Raw genomic sequence first — 12,127 nt, 5'->3', positions numbered from 1 at the left:
CAAGCCCATGGTCTTGCTCAAGGACGTTCTAGGACTGTTGGAGCACTGGCGGAAGGCTTTAGCTATGTCAGAATTTAATCTTAAAAGGCACTTATAATAGGATAATACTAAAAGAGAGCGTGTGGATCTATACACTAGACTAACGCGGGAATGGAAAATTAATGTATGGGTTAGAGAGAACGCCAGACTCCAGGAGCGAGTTTCTGTGAAACTCTTTTGCCTCCTGAGTAGCTTTCAAGCCTCAGCCTGTCAAGCTGACTCCGCCAGAGATCTGCATCCATCTCTGCTCAAAGCCTGCCTCCTTCCCCAAGTAGTAGAATCAGGGTTTCTATGGTGATGGTGTATGATCTGGCCAGCCTGCCCTGCCGTGCTCTCCCTCACTTGCTCACTTGCTTGGCCTCCCTGCTCATTTCAGCATGGGGCGTTCTCATTTGGGAGACCTGTCTGTTCTGTCTGCCTTGGATTGTCTTCACCGGATAGCTTCATTACCTGATCTCCGTCCAAAAGTCTCCTCTTCAGCGAGCCCTTCCCTGACCATGCTGGCTGTTGCTTTCTGCCTGACTCTTCTCTGTAGCACTTATCACTCTCATTATTTGCTGCCCCCCTCCCCCTCCCCCATCCCTACCCACGAGAATGCATTCTATGAAGGCAGAGCTTTTTATCTGTTAGGTCACTGCTGCAGTCCTAGTGCTTCAAGCATCACCCAGCACTCCTTGGCCCTCAGAAACATGAACAGGGCATAAAGGAAGGAACAATTAGCACCTGCTACAGTGGCCATATTGCGCTGGTGGGTTTCTCTTGCCAGGCAGGGCCTGGTATAGTTCAGAAAGATGAAGGGCCATGCTAGGTGGTCGGAGAGATGGCTCAGAGGTTAAGAGAATTCTTGCAGAGGGATCGATCAGGTTCAATCCCCATACCTAGATGGTAGCTCATAACTGTTCATAACTCCAGTTTCAAGGCAGTAGACAGTCTTATTTTGACCTCTGCAGACACTAAGCACACGTGCACAAACATGTGCAGCCCAAACACTCATACACGTAAGGTAATTACTTTTTAAACTAAAAAAAAAAAAAATTGTCATGATAAGAACTTTGAAAGCTATTTGATATATTTCAAGTGTTTTTCTGTGTAGCCCTGGCTGTCCTGAACCTCACTCAGTAGACCAGGCTGGCCTCAGATTTACAGAGGACGAGCTGTGTTTTAGAGGATGAACTATGCCTGTGGCTGCATGAGTCAGCTTCTAGTGCTGGGAGAACTACGAAGCAAAGAGCAAAGCTTTGTTCTGGCTCACAGTTCTCAGGAGCAGCTGGCTCCATTGTGTCTGGGCATGGCGTGAGTTGAGGAAAAACATCAGGTGGGGGCAGTGTGAGAGAGAAAAGCTGCTCACCTGTGTCAGCCAGGAGCCAGAGCCCGGAGGGGACCAGGAACACATTGTACCCTTCAGTGAATGACTTCCTCCAATCAGGCCCTGCCCCTAGCTCCCATTCAGCTTCAAACTCTTCCTTGAAAAATTCGTGCCAGAGCACTGGCAGCCCAGCCACCTCTCAGTGCCACCAGCTGGGACTGAAGCCTTTTCTGCAGGAGCTGCCAACACTTCACATCTAAGCTGCAGTAGGCCCAATGAACTGGAAAGCGTGTGAGCAGGGCAGAGAACATGAGCAGTGAGGTGGTGTCATCGCGGTCAGAGTGACGGCTTGGATGGCAGAGACCAAAGTGGGTGCTTGAGGGTGGGAGCCAGGAGCATATGACTGAGGGGATCTGGGGGCTGTGCTGAGAAGAGGTGTGATGCCAATGTGTGCTGCAGTGCTGACAGGCTAATTAATTCAGGAGGTCCTGGAGGGGAGAGCGCCCTCAGGGAGTGTTTCACTGTGATTGTGCTTAGGTTTAGAGGGAGAGGAGGTTAGTGGGGATTCTGGATTATGGGAACTGCTTTATGGGAACAGAGGGACTTTGCCAGGTGAGGCCAGATGGCTTGCTTTCTTTTCTTTTCTTTAAACCAAAAAATTAGGTACAACACTGAGGAGGTATAGGAAGGAAAGCCAAGGTGTCCTCTAAATGCAGCTTTTGAAAATAGAAGATGCTTTGGTGAATATAGTAGTGGCTTTTTTCTTTTTCTTTTTCTTTTTTCTTTTCTTTTTTGAGACAGGGTTTCACTATGTGGCCCCGGTAGGCCTGAAATTCAACTGTGCTGTACTCCAGGTTGCCTTTGGTAAACACCTGCCTGTCTCTGCCTCCCAAGTGCTGGGATTAGAGGCATGCACAATTCAAAGCTAAACAAACAAATAAAGGTTAATAGTTACTTAGAATTGTTTCCTGACAGATGTTAAGGTAATTTAAAAAATTTTCTCGTGATGTTCAATAAAGCCGGTTGCTTGGCGATGAAAGATGGTTTGTGCATGGAAGGCTGTTGAATGATGTCGGAGAAGCCGTACACCCTGCACAAACACCTGCCGTGTGCTCTCCTCCCTGTTTTAGGTACCCTGTTCCAGACCTCACTAGCACTAACCTGGAGCAGGGGTAATTTCTGCTAAACCTGACACCTGCTGGCAGCCAGGAGTCGTGTTGAAATGTGGGCTTAGCCTGTAAAAGCCACCACTGGACACTGCCAGCTCCCTTTACACCCACCAACAATGCCCATTTGTTAGACATTAGCGGTGCGAATGCCTCGGTGGCGTGGCCCAGTTTGAACTGGCGTTGTGAGAACTGCAGTTCTGGTGTGTACACAGCAGCAGGAGTTGTGCTACTGTAAGAGTTAGATGTGTATTTTGTTCATCTTGTCTGTTTCCCATCCTCTCTTCTTGCTTCTTGGATGACTTTTAGTTCCTTCTCTGAGTCCCTTCTCTCTCTTGATTCCTTTGAGACAACTCACACTGCATCTCTCCCAGAAGCCAACTGTGCAATGGTGAGTTATTTCTCATTCCTTCCTTCTACCCTCAGCTGCTGAGTCCTCACCCTGGCCCTTTATGGACAGAGCATAGAAAAGGCCTTTGGAGGCTCTCAGACCTGGGTTCAGATCTTGACCCAGTCTCTTCAGCAAGGTGAATTCCTTCCCTGCATCTCGTTGTCTCCTGTCAGTGGGTGAGGGCCGTTTCTGTCAGTAGAGCATTGTGGGAATTGATGTGATACCAATGCGTCCACTGTGATTTTAGGCAAGTTACATGACCTCTCTCAGCTGCACAGGGTTTTTATAAAGTTCTGATGAGAACAGAAGGGAGACCTCAGCATGGTGAGAGCTCATAAATACTGCAGTCACTACAGCTTAAAGATCACTTCCCAACATCACCTGCCTGGTGCTAGAGAGTCAGGTCCAACTCTCTCAGTCTGTTAGCTCACGCACGTCCTCCACCCCACCCCCGCCTCCCCCAACTTCTATTGCTTTCATTCTTAAAATTACAGACCTTTCTCCCCATAACTAAGAGAGAATGTTGGTGCAGTGCAGTGCAGTGGCCATTGGCTGTCAGTCCTCAGATTGCAGAGCGTACTGTGGGGGCTTCTCTCCATCTTGCTTTAGTTTAGTCACGTGAACGGCCTTCCCTTCCTCTGCTTCCTCTTTTTGATGTAGAATCTCACTATTTGCCCCTGGTTGGGTACACTGGACTGCCTCTGCCTCCCACATGCTGAGATTGAAGGCTTGTGCCAACATGCCAGGCGCTCTCTCTCTATCTCAGAGTTCAGTTTTTTGAAACAGGGTCTCTGTTCAACAAAGCTCTGTCTGTCCTGGAACTCTTTGTACACCAGGCTGACCTCAAACTCACAGAGATCTGCCTGCTTCTGCCTCCCGAGTGCTGGGATTAAAGGTGTGTGCCATCACACTGGACAAGGCATCTTTTTTGAAGAAAAAAAAATGTTTTTCTTAATTGCATGTTTATGTATGTGTGGATGTGTACATGTGTGAGTGCAGGAACCTGAGGAGTCTAAAAGGGGACTGTGGGTGTCCTGGAGCTGGAGTCCCGTCAGCTTTGAGCTCCCGACCTGGGTGCTGGGAACTGAAGACAAATCTACCTAGTGAGTTCTAGGACAGCCATGCATATTTGTATGTGTATGGTGAATGCACACCTGTGGGGCTCAGAGGGGACATCAGGTATCCTGATCTGCCACTTTGTCATATTCCCTTGAGACAGGATCTTTTACAGATCCTAAACCCAGAGCTAGGCTTGAGGCTAACAAGCCCCAATGACCTTCTAGTCCCCACAGCCCTCCCCCAGTGCTGTGACACCCAGCTTTTTATGTGGGTGCCGGGATCTGACACTTGTGCTGGGCCAGAGCTGTTCCAGCCCCTCCCCAGCTCCTCTCAGCCGAGTGTTAGGAGTTCTTTCACTGTTGTAGACACAGACTGTAGATCTGTACGTTGTAGGTACCTTCCCCTCAAAACTTGTGGTGAAGCCTGATGAAATGACTCAGTGGATAAAGGCACTTACCTCCAAGCCCGACAACATCCAGGCATGGGTGTGCACATGTGCACGTGAACACACACACATACACACACACCCTAAACAAACAAACAAACAAAAAATAAATGGAAAAAAAAAAAACCCAAAGCAAAACCACCAGCTGCTCATTTGGGTGTCACCTGTGGCTGCTTGTTTAGACTGCTTATACAGAGAGGTATAATTGTGACAGAGACCTGGTGACCCTCACAGCCTAAAATATTTAGTGTCTGCTCTTTTATTTTAAAAATCTTGGTTAACCCCATATTTAGGTAATTATGTAATTTTTCTTCTTGCAAAACAAATTATCACAACTTTAATGGTTTAGAAGAATATACACATTAGCTAGACTTGTACTTGTAATCCCAGTTTGGGGCTAGCCTGGGCTACATAGTGGGCAGCACATGTTTCCAATAGGTAAGGAACTGATGACAGCCTAGCTCAATTCTCTGCGTAGGGTTGCTGTTAAGTTCTTGACCAGGGCCAGGACCCATCTGGAGGTTTGGTTGGTTTCAGCATCAAGGCTGACACAGGTTGTTGGCACAGTATATTTCCTGTGCTGTGAGAGTGAGAGCTTCGGTGGCCCCCACTCCCTGGGAAGTTCACAGGGACCAGCTCGGTCTTCAGAGCAACAGGAGAGCAAGTGTGAGTGCTGGCAAGATGAGTGCTGATTTAACATGAAATCGCAGGGAGCCCACTCCAGCAGTGTTGCTGCATTCCTTTGGCTGAAGCAGCCAGGTCCTGCTCACACTGGCCCAAGGGATCCTGCAAAGGCAGGAAGGGATCATGAGGCTCCCCTGAGTCTGTCAACCACAGTATCAGTAGCACATCCATCTCTAAGAGGACAGTTGGTTTCCCTTTACTTCTGTTGTTGAATACTGTTTTTGATCAAAAATGGTGCCCTTGCTGAGGTTTACTTTATAATTGTCTCTATATCATTGTTGCCACAAGTACAACACAGTGCTTCAGCTCAGTACAGCCAGTGACAATAGCTACATCGTATTCCATGGTAAGGACACACTGCTTTCTTACCCATTGGATGCTACAACGCCATTGAGCATCAAGGTCACCCTGTCTTACCAGACTGCCACAGAAGTGTCCCCAGCCACTGCCCTCATGCTGCTTCAACTGTGTCTCATGGAAGGAGTGGTGTCTGGGTGTCTGTGTCTGAGTTTGATATTCCCTCTTCTCTTTCTCCTTGTCTCCTGCACGCGTCTGCTTTAGATAAGAAGGCTGACTGCACAATCACCATGGCTGACTCAGACTTGCTGGCTTTGATGACTGGAAAAATGAACCCTCAGTCGGTGAGTATGGGGGCTCTGACCCTGACAGGACAGACATCTGTAGGACCATGTTGTCCTGGGTATTAGAGAAGCCTGGAATGTCCCTCCACGTAGTGTGGAAGAAACAGATCGGTAAGAGTTCAGCTCAGGGCTTAGGGAGAGAGCTTACCCTATAAAGTGCCTGCCACACAAGCATGAGACCCTGAGTTTGGGTCGCTCGCACCCGGCATGGCTGCACATGGCTGCAGTCTCAGTGCAGTGGAGACAGAGACACATGAATCCTTGGAGCTTGCTGGCCAGCTAGCCTGGTGAGCTGGTAAGCTCTAGCTTCAGTGAGAGGTCCTGTCTCACAAAATAAAGTCTCTCTCTCTCTCTCTCTCTGTCTGTCTCTGTCTCTCTCTCTCACCAAACACATCCACTATGCCATTCCTGGTCTGTGGTCAGCCCACACGGAGGAAAGAACAGGCCTCTGGAAAGGCCTAGCACATAGAGTTAGCAAGGCGTGGTAGAAGGGAACACTTTAGGGAGGAAGAAGTGAGGTTGGACACGGTCTTCTGTGCTCCTCTTTCTGACCAAGTTCTTCTTGTTCTTAAACTCTTCTTCCCTGACCAACTTGCCTTTTCAGCTCACTTCCCTCAGGACTGATTGATTTGCTGGGTACAGCCCCTCTTGTGAACTACCTTAGCACTTGTGATGAGTCTGTCTCTCCCCCCCACTAGATCCTGAGGGTCACAGAAGGACAAGTCACATCTTACTGTTCTGAGTGTTTCTAGAACAGGGCAATACCTGATGGTTTTCGGTTGCTATAAACAGTTGATTAGATTTAAAGGCGTATTTATCTAAAATGTACATGGGCCCCATATGGGTCTTCCTGGCCCCCAAGTTGTAAAGGAATCCTTCCCGATAAACAGAGTGCGCCAGGCTAGATACTGAAGCCCAAGACTTTCCTCTCTATTGTAACATCAGTTTTAATTGTTGTCTTGGCTGTTTTAGATCTTGTTTCTGGTATTCCCAGATAATTCATGATTGGACAGAACTCAACCTGGCTTCCGTTTGTGCTCCTTTTTAAATGGGTTTTCTTGTTGTGCCTCAGTAATGCCATGACTGAGCAGTGTGCACCTGCGATGCTTCAGTGCAACGCTTGCCCTGGTGCTGGCATCACTGACCACAGTCCACTCCAGAAACCTGGATGGGACAGAGGCCACCAGCACAGGAGCTGGCTGCCAGCCCCGTCCCAGCTGCTGCTCCCGTTCTGTGTTCACTGCACAGCTCCAGCAGAGGCTCACACTTCAGACACTGTGCACGGCTCTCTTAGAGGTTCACACTTCACACATGCACTGTCCTTGGTCTCCTATCATTTATCTATGTACAGGTGTTTTTGGGGGGCATAGCACCAGCTTACTTTCCTTCGCCCCCATTAACACCCAGAAGAACTGAAGATTAAGGTAGCAGACCTTTCTGCTAATGTGCTAACGGCCTTTCCTTACGCTTCGTGGAGGGTTGGAGTGGAATTATTAAATGCAGTGGAAATTCTCATCTCAGTGTCTGGCTCTGGTTGAGACGAAGCAGTAGTGTTGCCAGCAGAAATGAACAGACAGAGAACACCTAAGGGGCCACATTAGCATGGTCCTCAGGCTACCTCCACAGCGGACAGCACACGTGCTTTCTCCATTATTTTCTCCTGTAGCTTTAAAAGCAGAAGGTGATGCGATTCTGTTGTGCAGCTGGTTTGTATTTTAAATAACATATGTTAAATATATTGTGTTCTGAGACACCTGACCTTTAAGTCGTCAGACAGAAAGCTTTGTGCCATATAAGAAGGAAATATTTAGTTTGTCTGTACTGGGGGGCTGGGGTATTAGTGATCCTTACCAGGGTGTGGAAAAACCCAGCCATGCTGCTTGCGTCCAACTACAAGGAGCTTTCCTCATCCAGCTCGTCCTCACTTCAAATACCAAGTTAAAACATAGGTCGGAGCAGGAACCATGCTATGGTCTTCATTTTGCTCCCACCCAGTCTCGCTGGGATTTTGTTACACAGTAAATTTAGTCAATGTCATGTGATCTAATCCTTAGCCCTGTTAAGTGGAACAGTTTACTCTGCCCTCCAGAGTGGCTGAGGCTTCTCAGAGCCAGAGTAACAGGAGTCCTCCTCAGCAAGCAGGTTGTCCTCGGTGGGGACTGGCCCTTGAGTGAGAGCTGAGCGGAACCAAGGCCTCAGCGGTGTTCCAACCATCTGTGACTCCTGGACTTTCTAGATGAGTTTTGAGTGTGCTTTTTCCCCAGCAGCCCCTTTAACCGAAAGGTCCTCTGGGTGAAATGTTCATTTTAGATTTTAAGCCCATATGTAATGTTTTCAAGAAAACTCACCTAGTGTTGCTCTGTTATGCCTAGTATTTGAATGAGGTATACTGCATTTAAAGTAGAGAGCCCCAAGTTTTAGGAGAAGGTATTTGAGGATTCTGGTCCCTTCTGTCTACATAAAGCATGGCTGTTGGGAGCCTACTTTCAAGTCTGCTTCTGAATCTGGTCCAGAAAGCTAAGCTCAGTATTTGCAGAGCCATGGACCTGGATAGATGATCTCGGGCCTGGCTAGGCTAGAAGCACTGGCAAGTGTTGAGCACACTAACTAACGAGTTTTCCTTTTTATCCCCCACAGGCCTTCTTTCAAGGGAAACTGAAGATTGCTGGTAACATGGGACTGGCCATGAAACTACAGAACCTTCAGCTTCAGCCAGGCAAAGCTAAGCTGTGAGGAGTTCCTTTGGCAACCTCAGGACATCAAGATGAGATGTGTAGATAGGTAGAGATCCACGTCTCGTCGTCAGGACTTAGACTGACACCTCCCGAATAGCATGAGATAGATTTGTTGCTAATTGGGTGTGGTCAATTGTGTTTCCCCGAAGCCGGGAGTACATAGGGCCTCCCAGCCTGCACGCACTGCTGCTTTGAGGACTTGCATTCTACTGTGCTTGATGAAGCTACTATGTCAATGATGGTTTGGGGTAAACTTGAGTTTCAGAATAAAATTCAGAACAGTAAAATGTGAAGACTGTGTAAACAAAGCCCTTGTTTTGCTTAGGAATATATTTGAGGATCATTGTGCTGGACACTCGGTGTGACATTTCCCCTTGGGGGGACTGGAGAAGAAACAGATTTCCATAGTTGACCAGAAATTAGTGCCTCACACTTAATTACCTGCATCAGTTTCTCACTAATAGTTCTTAAAATAAAATTCTGTACTAAAAGTTAAAAAAAAAAAAAATTTAAAAATGTTCATTTCATGCCATCAGAAACAGTTCTTTTCTTCCCAAATAAAATACAAGAATTATGGTCAGAGCTTAAGAGAGAATTTACAGCTGAACAGAACTGTTTTAAAATATTTTTCAAATGGGCATCTTTATAAAAATCATAGTATCAGAGCCATGGATACCATTAATAAAAATAACTGAATAAAGTTTCTTCCAGAGATACGGGCTTCAAATTATAGTTTCATATTAATAAGTGTATAAACTGAGTCTCACAAATTTCCTTTTTCATACACTTGATTGTCTGCATTTATCTTTCTTCCAAGTTTTTCTAATTCTAATGCTATTTGTTATAATTTAGGTTTGGGATAAAAATATGCTTTTGGAAGATTTAAAAAGAAAATTAAAACAGCTCTTCCTGATTTCCTTGGCTTTTACTGTGTATGGTTTTTGGTTTTTTTCCCCCCAGTGTTCTCTAGGCTGTGGAGCAAAGAAAACAATGGGGCCTTATAACCCAGTTGCTTTCACACAGTTGCTAGTTCTTGACTGGGGAGGCGGGACATGTAGTGGGAAGAACACTTTCTTGATCAAGGACTGCCTCTCTAAGGCAAGTAAATCACTGCTTGCCTGAGTCCTGTTTTCTGGGTTGTTGGTAGAGAGGTTTGAATTGGTGGTCCCCTGTTAGAGTAGAGAGTTGAGCAGTCCCTAGATTCATTGTTTGGTCTTTTTGGAGGGGGTTTGAGACAAAGTCTTATGTAATTCTGGCTGGCCTGAACTCTCCAAATACCCAAGTGTCTTAGTCAGGGTTTCTATTCCTGCACAAACATCATGACCAAGAAACAAGTTGGGGAGGAAAGGGTTTATTCGGCTTACACTTCCATACTGCTGTTCATCACCAAGGAAGTCAGGACTGGAACTCAAGCAGGTCAGGAAGCAGGAGCTGATGCAGAGGCCATGGAGGGATGTTCTTTACTGGCTTGCCTCCCCTGGCTTGCTCAGCCTACTCTCTTATAGAACCCAAGACTACCAGCCCAGAGATGGCACCACCCACAAGGGGCCTTTCCCCCTTGATCACTAATTGAGAAAATGCCTTACAGCTGGATCTCATGGAGGCATTTCCTCAACTGAAGCTCCTTTCTCTGTGATAACTCCAGCTGTGTCAAGTTGACACAAAGCTAGCCAGTACACCGAGGCTGGTCTTGAAATTGTGATCCTCCTGACTCTGCTTCCTGAATGTTGGGATCACAGGTGTGACACTGTGCCCAGATGTACATCCAGCTCTTCTTGTTCTTTCACCCAAGGGTCAGAGGTCAGAAGTCAGGTGGTTTGATTCCATCTAGGTGTTCAGGGTCCTTCTGTGATTGGCAGGGCATTTGGTTGACAGTGCCTAAGGATAAATTAATCTAAGACAGCTTGACCTCAGGTCCCATAGGATGGATTCATAAACCTACTTCCTAATCAGGGTGGCTTCTTAACTCTGAGAAGAAAGACCAAGGAGAAAGTTAAACGCCAGATTTCTCTGTAGTTTGTGTTTGTGGCATCTGTCTGCCCTGTCTGGTCCTAAATAACAAAAGATTCTAGAAATAGGATCTAGGAATCCTAGAAATGTAAAATGTTATTGGTGTTGAAATATATTCACACACAAATGTCATTTATATGTAAGACAGGGAAATACTTAGCAGAAAAGTGCAGAGCCAGTGTATTTCCTTTGAGCATTAATTGTCGGAAAAGAAGCGGTTAGCTGGCCAAGGATAGAACTTGCAAGTGCTGCAGTGTGACAGGCCGAGCATCATTTATCTGCTGGCTAGGTACATGATGGTGAGTCCCTTTGTTGGCCTCACCACCACCTGCTCCTGTGGTGTGATGGCTGCAGGGTTCTGCCCAACTTCTGCAGCAGCTGGCTTCTTCATTTCTCTCGTTCACTTCCCTGGTATTTGATGAGCAGCTACAATGCAGAAGGCACTACGGTACAGTGTAAGCCCTGGAGGTGAGCTTCAGTACAGTCAGGGAGACATTCGGGGAGAATGGTTACAGACCTGGAGTGCTGTGCAGCAGATGAGCAGGGCGCCATGACAGAGGGCTTGCAGTTAGACACACCTGAGAAGAAGTCGTGTATAAACTGAGAACAGAAGGCTAAGAAGGGTAGAACTCAGTTAAGGAATATTGAGTTAAAGGTGGCCTGTTCTAAAGTGGGTCAAATGAGTAGACCACAGTGGGTCGGATGGACAGGCCCACGATGAGAGCAGAAGGGACCCAGGAGCTTCCAGTAGTAGGGCTGGTTCATCCAGCAGCCACTGGGAGCTGAAGACAGGGCTTCCAGTGTTTGTCACTCACCGCTGTCCAGCGTGCCACCGTGGCAGAGAAAGAAAAAGGGTGAAGTGTTCTTAATGCTTTTGGTCCTGTTTATTTGTTCAAGTAAAGCCATGTGTGCTCACTTTGGCTGCACAAATACTAAGTTGGAATAATGCGGAGATGTTTAGCATGGCCTGTGCAAGGCTGACAGTCAAGTTTGAGAAGTGTTCCATGTTTTTAAAATCTATAAATCTATTTCGTACTTTTTATTCTCTTGGATACTTATAATCAAAACTTTTACTAGGTTGTTGAATAAATTTAGTCTCATTAGAACAGAAAACAAGAAAAGTCAGGTGTCCCACCCAACTTCAAAACCCCACACGTACCTGGAGAGGGTAGAGGTGGGGTGTCTGTGACCAGGTGATGACCCCCCGAGCAGGGACTGAACACAGGGCAGTGTCATGGTTTTAGCTTCCACCTTCACAGTTGTGAGGTGATAGACTGAGCAAGGTGGCTATCTGAAGGCAAAGGGATGGCGGTCTCTCCCAAGGAGTCTGTCAGTCATGGAGACAGGTGGGGGGAAGTAGACAGAGGCAGAGCTAGCTGGCAGAGCCTGGCCTCCTAACACAGCTGAGCTGACTGCAGGGACTAGCTACTTGCAGGGTGGGCCCACTCTGGCCTACATCAAGACCTGAACAGGAGGGTCTGAAACACCTCTTGAACTTAAGTCTGGGGTGCCTAAGAAGTCCCAGGTTAGAAGTATTGGAGAAGGTGTCCAGTTGACAAGATAAGCTCAGAGCTAAGCTATTTGGAGGCATCCATTTGGACTTTGTGCACTCAGGGCTTGAATTTAAAGCCCCAGGAATGGATGGTATTAC

General features: G+C 47.0%; 1 protein-coding gene and 1 non-coding gene across 2 annotated transcripts in view; both read left to right on the top strand.

Annotated features, from left to right (window-relative positions):
• Scp2 (sterol carrier protein 2) overlaps window positions 1-9,379 on the top strand; it is a 75,495-nt gene extending 66,116 nt beyond the window's left edge. Inside the window, exons 15-16 of the mRNA XM_021159370.1 lie at window positions 5,652-5,731; window positions 8,369-9,379. Coding sequence (XP_021015029.1) covers window positions 5,652-5,731; window positions 8,369-8,464 — 176 coding nt within the window. The 3' untranslated portion in view covers window positions 8,465-9,379. The remainder of the gene's footprint in view (window positions 1-5,651; window positions 5,732-8,368) is intronic.
• Window positions 9,380-11,384: 2,005 nt separating this feature from the next.
• Window positions 11,385-11,488, top strand: LOC115030923. The gene has a single exon (XR_003836523.1). It is a non-coding gene; the product is annotated as a U6 spliceosomal RNA (small nuclear RNA).
• The last annotated feature ends 639 nt before the right edge of the window (window positions 11,489-12,127 follow it).

This window comes from Mus caroli, chromosome 4 (genome assembly GCF_900094665.2).
Source record: "Mus caroli chromosome 4, CAROLI_EIJ_v1.1, whole genome shotgun sequence".
In the NCBI taxonomy this organism is placed as follows: Eukaryota; Metazoa; Chordata; class Mammalia; order Rodentia; family Muridae; genus Mus; species Mus caroli.
Note: the sequence above shows the minus strand (reverse complement) of the source record. Positions and strands in the feature narration are given on the sequence as shown.